General features: G+C 54.7%; 1 protein-coding gene across 1 annotated transcript; it reads right to left on the bottom strand.

The window, feature by feature from the left end:
- Positions 1 to 606: 606 nt before the first annotated feature.
- CCDC134 (coiled-coil domain containing 134) lies at positions 607 to 10,048 on the bottom strand. The gene is made up of 6 exons (XM_031940687.1): positions 9,926 to 10,048; positions 8,320 to 8,441; positions 5,795 to 5,879; positions 2,469 to 2,650; positions 1,613 to 1,684; positions 607 to 1,180 (listed from the first exon to the last, which is right to left on the bottom strand). The coding sequence occupies exons 1-6, from the start codon at positions 10,026 to 10,028 to the stop codon at positions 1,055 to 1,057; spliced, it is 690 nt and encodes a 229-aa protein (XP_031796547.1). The 5' UTR covers positions 10,029 to 10,048; the 3' UTR covers positions 607 to 1,054.
- Between the last annotated feature and the right edge of the window lie 231 nt (positions 10,049 to 10,279).

Below are 10,279 nucleotides of genomic sequence, written 5' to 3' on the forward strand. Positions count from 1 at the left end.
TTCAGGCTAAGCCCCCCTGCCCCAGACCAAGGCTTTTTTTGGTTTTGTTTCTAAATTTCTTTTAAATTGAAGCTCTTTATTTTCAAAACATAGGCACGGATAATTTTTCAACTTGACCCTTGCAAAACCTCAAGTTCCGATTTTTCCCCCTTTCCCCCCACCCCCTCCCCAGATGGTAGTAAGCTTCTTAAATCTCCCCATGTAGGGTCAAGTAAAACAAAATTTCTCTGGTGAAAAGGGGTCACAAAAAAGTTTGAGGCCCCACCCTACAGGGCAGGCTTGTTTTCCATCTTTGCACCCAGCAGCATGCACACAGTAGGAGCTTATCCAGTTGTTGGATTGAATCACTGAGGAGGGATTTATGAAGCGCCTGCTGTGTGCCAAGTAGTGTGAGAGCCCGGGGGTGACAGCCACACTGCCTGGACCCCTCACTAGCGGGACAAGTGCCATGGGAGGTCCAGGCGGTTCCATTCCGGGTACCCCCAGCTGCTTAGGCCCTGCTCCTTCTTCCTTTGCCTCTAAAAGCATCACCAGGGGCTGCCCTCTCTGCCGCAGGATCCAGGAACCATGCCCACCCCTCCCCAATCAACCATCAGGGGCCAGAGATGTATCCAAAAAACTTGCTGAATTTATTGTGTCTTTGCAAAAACGGGCTCATTTGGCACGGCGAGTTGTACCAGGGAGCCCAGCAGGTGCCCCTGATGTGGCTCTCTTGGCAAAGGGGATGCCAGGCCGAGGCTCCAGCCTGGATCACTTCAGTCTAGGATGCCCACCCACTTCTTTGGTTGGCAGGGCAAGCGATTCTCCAGGGAGAAAATGGGCTTATTAAGGTTCCGGGCTTGAAAGGGGCAGCCTGGGCCCCTTCTGGTGGGGCGTCCTTACTCCCGCAGGGACTGTGGTCCTCCCTTTGGGATGAGGGCTTTCGGTCTCAGCTGCCGGTCCCCCGGTAGGCCAGGAGATCCTCCATCCTGAGGGAGGCAAGGCAGCCCATCCTTCAGCCCCATCGCCTCCTCCTCGGGAAGCCCGGCCCGCCAGCCTGGGCGCAAGCACTGGGCTATAACTCTGTCTGAGAGCGAGAGATTCGGGGGCCCTTTCGGATCTCCTTCCTCTTCTCCTCCTTCTTCCGGCGCCGCTCCTCATCCTTCAGGGCCTTCTGGAAGGTGTCTGTAGCAGAGAAGGTCTAGCCGGGAAAGAAGGGAGCGGCTTCAGAGTGGCCCAGACCTTGCTTCCCAGGAGGGCTTCTGACCCAGCCGCCTTTCCCAAAGGAACCAGAATTCCCAGGCCCTTCCCGGTGTCCCGTCCCCACGTATTTATCGGGTCTGTGTCCATGTAACCAGAGAAAGCAGCCCCAGAGCCAGGCAGACTGGGTGCAAGCCCACTGACCCCAGGGGATCATGGGCTCTCAATGCTCTGGACAACTGTGATGGTCCACAGGAAATGGACTCCTGCCCGCCCTGAAGTCACAGCAGCTCCAGTCACGACCCCTACTCAACCTCAGGGGAACAGGGGTCAACGAACTCTCTCCTTTTTTTTAATCTAAATAATTCTCTTTCCGTCCTCCCAGGAGGGCAAGGAAGCCCAACAGCTCAGTCCTTAGGGGGCCCCAACTCACCTCTGAGTGGTCTGTTGTAAAGGGATTCCTATAATCCGGGGACCTCTCCCCAATCCCCAGCTCCTGAGCCATCTGCATGGTCACAAGAACAAAAGAGCGTCATGGACACCTGCCTCAGTTTACCTGCCCTGTGCTTTGTTCTGATCTCTCCTTTTAGGGCTTAATTCAGAGCTGATGCTCCTAAAGTAGCCACTCAGGTCAGGTGACCTCCCCCATTTATCTATTAAAATGGCAGGTTTGTGAAAGCAAAGGAAGTGGGGAAAAGGGTGTCTCTTTGGCATGTAAATGCCTGGTGATAACTCTGTAATAAGCTTAGGGGAAAGATGGGAAAGCCCTGGGGAGGGGCAGGGTCACAGGACCCGGGAATGGCTGAGGGGGAGGGGCCAGACTGGGGTGCCAGAGGGGACAATAGAAATCATTCTGGGGTTCAAATTCAGCCTTATGAGCTGCCGCAGCTCGTGGAACCGTAGCCAGGACTTCGGAGGCCATCTTGTCCCACCTCCCCATGCAACGAATAAGGAAACAGAGCCAGCCAGGACAGCAGAGCTAATACATAGCAGAAGTCCTTCCACAAGAGGCAGAAGGACCGCCGTCCTGGAAGGCAAAGGCCCAAATTACAGCTCAGTCTCAGTCTTCTCATCTGTAAAAGGGGCACTATGGGGGAGCCAGGATTTAACCCTCAAATCACCGGACAAATCAGAGCTATGTTATGTGCAGTGTGAGTGACTCCAGAGCTGGGCGGGAACAGAAGGGATGAGCCGGAGGGAAGGCCGGAACTGGGTGGGGTCAGGTAGGACTAGGAGGAAGGGCCAGGGAACCCATCCCGGCTCCCGCCCTTCCGCCCCAGGGGCCTCACCAGGCTGAGAAGCTGGGAGTAGGTGCCCTGGTCGAAGATGCCCGTTTGGTTGCAGAAGCTGATGCCCCAGCGGATCAGGTGGTTCCAGTTGGAATTCCGGTCAAAGTAGTGATGCACGATCTTGGGGAAGCGCAGGGCGACATCACCGAAGAAGGCGGTGTTCTCCACCACGTGAGAGAAGGCTGGGAGAGAGGGCCGGGGTCAGCGCCAAGCCGGGGAACTGGCCCTCATCTCCCGGACGCCCTCCTGCTGGGACCCCATGCTGGGACACGGTGTCTCCTCCAGGTCGGCTCAAGCAGGGCACTTGGGGACTCTGGGCAAGCCTCATCTAAAAATCCTGGCTTCCCTCAGGGCCCTCTGGACCTAAGCCCATGTTTCTGTGATATTCACCTAAGGAAGGCAGAAAGAGCCTGCGGGTGGGGTGGAGGGTGACCTGGAGCCTGGCTCATCTCCCTTCTCCAGCCTCTGGGAGAGGTTAGACCTGGCCCAGCCCCATTCCTTAAGCTGATCCGAAGCTACCCCTGGGGCAGAGAGCAGCTAACTCCGCCTGCAGCCTCAAAGATGTTCTCCCAAGGGACCGGGCCTTGTCCGTCCCACCAACTGTGTGGGGAGGGTGGCAAGGCTCCCTTAGGCCCGTGTCCCTGGGAGAGCCCTCATGCTCCCTCCCATGCATGTGGCTCCTCGCTCTGCCTGAGAGAAGGAAACTGAGCCCCAGAGACCACAGGGGCAGACCCCAAATCAATCCCGCGGGGCTTTCTGCAGGGAACACCCCGATTACAATGTAGAGAAGGGTATCCGTTGGCCATGATCTAACTCCTGCTCACACATAAGAGAAAGGTATGATACAATGGGAGGTACATCGTAGCCTCCCCTCTCTGTTATTAGAATGGGAACGCCTCCAAAATATCCACTGTTTTACTTTCTACTTCTATCTCCACACCGAGCCCGGCCATGAACAATTCCTTCCTTCATGCAGTATAAAGAAGCAAACGGAATATTTTAATATGTTTAACACGTATGGGACTACCTGCCATCTGGGGGAGGGGGTGGGAAGGAGGGGAAAAGTTGGAACAGAAGCTTTTGCAAGGGTCAGTGTTGAAAAATTACCCATGCATATGTCTTGTAAATTAAAAGCTATAATAAAAAAAAAGTTTAATTTTTTTAAAAAAAGAAGCAAATAGACACAGTAGCCCCGAGGGAAAAACTCATTGACAAAAACAGCTGGGAAACTAGAAAATAGTTTGGTTTTTTTTGTTTTTGCTGAAGCAATTGGGGTTAAGTGACTTGCCCAGGGTCACACAGGTAGGAAGTGTCTGAAGCCAGATTTGAACTCAGGTCCTCCTGACTTCAGGGCTAGTGCTCTACCCACTGTACATCCAGCCACAGCTTGGAAAGTAGTTTGGCAGAAACTAGGGACACACTACACATCTCCCACCAAATGAGAACACAAAGGGTAGGTAACGTTCTAAACAAATTAGAGAAGCAAGGAAGTAATCCACTTTTTGATCCGTGGGTAGCAAGAAGAGAACATGCCCTTAAACGAACAGCAAAAAAACTCAGAGAAGATAAAAGGAGTATTGTGCTAAACACTAGGGATACAAAGAGAAAAGACGACAGTTCCTAGAACTTCTGTTCTAGTATCATTTCCAAGTTCTATGGGGAACAGATTCATATTTATAAGAATAAGAGCCATTCCCCATTTGAGAAATGGCGTAGGTTCTCAAGGGAAGAAATCAAAAGTTTATGCAGCCATATTTTTAAAATGCTCCAAATAATTAATAGGAAATTAGGAAAAATGCAAATTAGAGCAATTCCCCGGTTCCATCTCACATCAGATGAACATCAGATCACATCAGATCACATCAGAACATCAGATGAACAAAAATGGAAATGACAAATGTTGGAGGGGATGTGGGAAAACGGGCCTATCATGCATTGTTAGTAGAGCTGGGAATTAATCGGGCCATTCAGGGAGGCCATAATTCAAAATTAATTCAACTCTGCAAACCTTTTGACTCAAAGGTATCACTACAAGGCCTATTTCCCAGAGATTAAAGAAATAGGGAAAAGAAACATAGCAAAATTTCTATATTTTTGCACATGTGGGTTTAGCCCTTTTTATAAAGCGGAGAAATGGCAAGTGAAGGACTCTTTCTCAACTGGGGAATGAATACACAAATTACAGCATATGAATATCATGCCAGAAGAAATGACAAAATGGATTTGAAGAGATTTGAGAGGGATTATATCACTGGGGAAGAACAAGGTGAGCAGATCTACCACAGGTAATACAATGGCAATAATGTCATAAATAACAAAAGGGAGGACAGAGAAGATGGACTCGGGGAGCAGAAAGAAGAAACTATATTTTTGGACATGGTCAACACAGGAATTGGTTTTTTCTGACTATGCATATTTGTTGCAAGGATTTATGGTTATTTTTTCCCAAATTGGGAGAGGGAAAGAAAAGCAATTTTTAACATGAGCAAAAATTTAACAGAAAGACTTAATTGCTATTTCTAGGTCTAGAATGAAGACATTTAACTTAGTGTGAGCACCTAGAAAAACAAGGCTGAAAGAGGGAAAAGTCCAGAAAAACAAGGTTATAAAATGGAGGAATAGTCACGAAAGGGGAATTAGGAAAATCTGCCCCACTTCATAGACAAGATCTTATTTTGGTAATTCTTTTTTTTTCCCCTAGTAAATGTGTTTATCTTTAATACACATTGCTTCATAAATCATTTTGGGAGAGAAAAATCAGAACAAAAGGGAAAGTCAAGGGGGAGAGAAAAAGAAGTGGACACAGAGAATCTTTCTGTCAAAGTGACAGGTCTGGATTGTTTCAGCAATTGTATGCTCCCCCATCCCCACTGATGCAGCAGCATCCAACAAACTGGGATGCCTGGCAGGATGGGGGTGGGGCTGCTGCGCCCCAGGCCGAGAACGGGGCTTGAACCCAGGGTCCCCACGGTGGGTCTCCACTATGCCTGACCTCCTCCTGTGTATCCATGCCAGGCTTCCGTAGCCTTATGGCTAAATGTGTCCGCAACTTTTTACACCTTAAAGAGAACCTGCGAGGGTCTCCCTCCTACCTGGCAGGAGGCAGTGACCGGGAACGGGAGATGTCAGAGCACTGCTCTGGTGCCGCAGGCTCGTGCCTCCAAGAACCCCCAACAGGCAGCCCCAGGGGCCCATGACTGACAGAAAAGGCACCGAGATCCAGGGGAGCCAAGGGCCTGCCCGAGCTCACCCGGGCTCAGATTCTGATTCCCCGTCTGCATTTCCATAGTGATAATAACAGAGAGAGGGGGGCGGGGGGTTCCTACCGTCCTTCAGCTTCTCGTCCTCTGGGAAGGGACCATCTGGGAAGATGTCGGATGCCACCAGGGTGGTCCGGGAGTCTTCCAGCACCTGGGAGATGGGCAGGAGGGGGTTAGGCTGTTCTGGTTAGGGAGGGGGGATGCAGAGCGGGGAGGAGGGGGGAGAAGAGAGGAGGAGGGGGAGAAGGGAAAGAGAGGAAGAAGAGAAGGAGGAAGGAAGAGAGAAGAGGGAGGAGAGAGAAAGAAAAGGGGGGAGAAAGAGGAGGGGGAGAGAGAGAAGGGGAGGGGGGTAAAGGAAGAGGAGGGAGGAAAGGAGGGGGAGGAAGGGGACTCCAGAAAGGCAGATCCCGGCACACAAATTCAGAGCCAGCAGGGACCCCAGAAGTCAGAGACCAACCATCTCTCTCTCTCTCTCTCTTTTTTTTTTTAAATAAAGTTAAATGTCTTTTTTTTTCCCCCCAATCAACAATTATCTGCCTCCCCATCCATCCTCCTCCACAGTGAAAGTGAGAAAGAGAAGCCCAGTTAGACAAGATCCAACCAAACCCACGCCCAGAAGCGTGTCTCCAGTGGACCCCAGAGTCCTCCCCAACCTCGTCTGGGTGGCTTATACAGGCTTCCCCCCCCATGTCCTTCAGAGTTGCGGTCCTTCTAACCCTCTCATCTGACAGATGTGGAAACTGAGCTCTGGCTTTTCAGGAAGTGGCAGCCAGGGAGCACCACGATACACAGAGGACTGGGCCCCAAGTTCAAATCCAGCCTGATACCTACTAGCTGTAGGACCCTGGGCAAGTCCCCTACGCACTGTCTGCATCAGCTTCCTCATCTATAAAATGGGGATAACACTATCTCCTGTTGTGAAGACGAGGTAATGTTTGCACAGGCCAGTGCCCAGCAAATAAAAAGCATTGAAGTGCTGTCCTTCCCTTCTCCCGTCCGTCCCTCCCTCTGTCTGCAGTCACTGCCCTCCCTGCCACCCTTGGGGCGTTCCGGGGCTCTCGGCCTTGTAGCCGAGGGAGCCTCCTCAGCCACATGGAGGGAGGCCCACAGTCCTAACTGGGCCAAGAGCTAACCCGCACTTAAGAGGCTGAAGGAGAGGAGTTATCTCTTTTCTCCCTAGTTCGGAGGATCCTCCGAAATCCGCCCCTGCCCTGGGCTCTGCCCTGCCACATCCCACCCTCACGACACAATGGGGAGGCTGGATGGGGGATGAGGTAATAAGGGCAGGGTCCGAAGCCTCCCCTAATCCCTGAACCTTCAGGGGGAAGAGCTTGAGGGCTGGGCCAGCCTCCAAGACTCACTGGCTCCAACCCTGCCAGGCTCACCCAGTCCTGGACCAGAGGAGACCCACGAGCACCCTTCTTGCTTTGCTTTGTGTGCCCATCACTTAGCTCAGTGCCTGGCACGTGGTGGGCGCTTAATAAAGCCATGGACAACCCCCCCCCCCCAAGCTCAGGAGGGGACTCAAGAGCCACAAGAACGACTCCCGCATTACAGAGGGGAAAAGTGAGATGGGGATCTACCCTGTCCTCCTGATCCGGGGCCGGGTCTCCCTCTCAGCCTGAACAGAGAGCCCCAGGCTTCTTGTGTCAGTCAGTGAAGGGGGCTCAGGTGCTGCCCTCTACCCCTGATCCTCTGCCTGCCTCACGCAGAGCAAGAGGGGAGAGGCTGGGCACCCCCAGAGGAAACAGGAGGGGGGGGGGAGATGATCAGAGCCAGGAGGTGATCCCCCTGCCCAGGAGAGCCGGGATCTTCATGATGGCAACCCTTGGAGAAGGGGGGATGGAGCTGAACTCTCAGCATGGATGAGATCGCAGCTCTCACCCCGGCAGGTGGCAAGGTCAAGGGTAGCGGGCAGAAAGGCAGGAAGGGCCCCGAGGTTGGCCAATAAGAACTCCCCTGTTCCACAAGCCACTTGTGTCTGTAATATGGGAGGGAGAAGCCCGGGGGCTTGGGGAGGGCCACCCCGCACCTACTAGGTAAAGGAGCCCACAGCCCTGCCGCTCTGGGAACACTCCCCAGGACATCACCGGTGGAGCGAGCGAGCCTCCGAGGGCTGGGCACTGGGACCCTGCCCCTCTGGGCTGGCTTTCCCCGACCGCCCCCTTGGTTGTACTGGACATACCAGCAGGACTGGCCTTGCTGCTGTTCTGTGACCATGAGTGGCCTGTCCCGGACCTGGAAGAAATCCCTGGCTCCTTCCCAGCCTGGCTCAGGTGCTTCCAGCTCCCACCCGGACCTCTCTGACTTGGGTCTGTTTACCTGTCTGCTTGTCCCAGAGACAATCTCCTCCAGAGTGTGATTCCTGGCCAACAAACAGCAGGCGCTTAATAATGCTCACAGAAGAAGGGGCCTGGAGCCAGTCCCCTAAGGAAGCAGGGCTGCAGGGAGCTCCCCCCCTGCAGTCAGAGCTCACAAATGGCCCTTCCTCCCTGGGCGGACCTCAGTTGGCTCATCCCTGAATGGGGTCCATAATCCCAAAGGCCCCATCCCACGGGGTTGCCCGCCCCGGACCCGCTCTGAGGGCTGACCTTGAAGAGCCCCTTGAGCATGACGTCGATGATCTTGTACTGCTGGTGGATGTCGTTCAGCTCGATGAGGTTCTTCAGGGCCTTCATCTGGTCCTTGCGTTTCACTGCAAACAACTTCTTGTCTGAGGCCCTGGTTAAGGCTGGAACGCCTTGGCAGAACACCGCATGAAATGCCCTTTCATTGCCCACCTGGCAGGACGGGCACCGAGCAGGGGCAAGGACGGAGAGGAGACCGGCCCTGCCCGCTGAGAACGCACTCTACCGGGGGAGCTAGTGGCGGCTGAGGTAATAAGGGGGTGTGTGTGTCATCTAGAAGTTTGTGTGTATGCGAGAGACAGCGAGAAAGATGGAGAAAGAAAAAGGAGGGAGGGAAGAGAAAGGGGGGAGAGAGAGAGAGATGGAGGAAAATGAAGGGGGGAGAGAAACAGAGAGAGAGAAACAGAGAGAGACACACAGAGAGAGAGAGAGAGAGAGAGACAGAGAGAGACACAGAGAGAGACAGAGAGAGAGAGACAGAGAGAGACAAAAGAGAAAGAGAGAGAGAGAGAGAGAAAAGAAAAAAAGAAGAGAGGAGAGAAAAGAGAGAGAAAGAGAAAAAGAGAGAGAGAAACAGAAGAGAGAGAGAGAGAGAACAGAGAAAGAGAAAGAAAAGGAGGGGGAGGAGAGACAGAAAGAGAGAGAACGAGAGGAGGAAACAGAGAGAGAAGAGAGAGAGAGAGAGAGGAAAGGAAGGGAGGGAGAGAAACAGAGAAGAGAGAAACAGAGGAGGAGGACCAGAGAGAAGAGAGAGAGAGAGAGACACGGAGGAAAATGAAGGGGGGAGAGACAGGGAGAAACCGAGAGAGAGGCTCAGAATGGCTGGAACTGGGCCATGGGCCCGAAACGTGGGAAGGAAACAAGCATTTTCAAGGGCCTACTCCGTTCCAGCTCTGCGCCCAGGGCCGTTCTCACAACAACCCGAGGAGGGAGGCGATGGCATCAGCTCTATTTTGCAACTGGGGAAAGTGAGGCAGGCGGAGGGCCGTGGTTTGTGCGGGCTCTTACGGCTGGCGTCCCAGGCAGGATCGGAACTCTCTTCCTGACTGAGCCCAGCGCTCTGCTGTCTCCTACCGGCCCCAAGGCACCGAAGACACTGTTTGCTGGACGATCGAGGCTTGCTAGCCCTGGCCTTGGACAAGCACCCCCCCGCGGGAGCCTCAGTCTCCTCCTCTTCTCAGTGAGAAGGAGACCACAGCCCCTGAAGCTCCCCCTCCGCAGAGCCCCTGGGGGGCGGGCCTGCTCCTTGGGAAAGGGCACAGGCTCAGTCACCAAAGGCCCCAGAGCCAAGCCCCACGCGGACAAGGCCCTCGGCCGGGGGCCAAGCTCCAGCTGGGAGCAACAAGGGGCTCGGGCTAGGCCGGCCTCGGGCCGTCTATCTCCGGCCTCCGGGCACTTGCCCGGGCTGTGCCCCCTGCCCGGCACGCCCCCCTCACTGCCGCCTCCAGCGCGCGTCTCCCCCGCCGGAGCCCTTCCCGCGCAGCCGCGCCTCTAGCCTAGCGCCCCCGGAAGGATACAGATCTCGAGGCTCCTCAGCCTAGCGCCCCGCCCTCCCCCCCTGGAAGGACACAGATCTCGAGGCCGGCCGGCGGGCTGGTCCCGGCTGGGTCGGAGGCCCCCGCGCGGGCCATTGCCAGCAGCGCCAGCAGCGCGCAGAGCTGGGAGAGGTCCATGATGCGGCCCGAATCCCGACTGCGCCCCACAAGCCGTCTCTTCCTTCCCCGCCCCGGCTTCCCTGCTGTGAGAAGGGCCGGGAAGGGACGCGCTGGCGGGCGGCCCCTGAGGTGAGGGGCCGGGGAGGGGGGGCAGGGCCAGGGGTGCGGAGGGCGGGGGAGGGGAGGCCGGCTCTGCTGAGCACCTGCTGTGTGCCCGGCCCAAAGGCCCCGCCCCCAGAGGTCAGGGAGTGACCCGCTAGATGTTGGGA

Source organism: Sarcophilus harrisii, chromosome 5 (genome assembly GCF_902635505.1).
Source record: "Sarcophilus harrisii chromosome 5, mSarHar1.11, whole genome shotgun sequence".
NCBI lineage: Eukaryota > Metazoa > Chordata > Mammalia > Dasyuromorphia > Dasyuridae > Sarcophilus > Sarcophilus harrisii.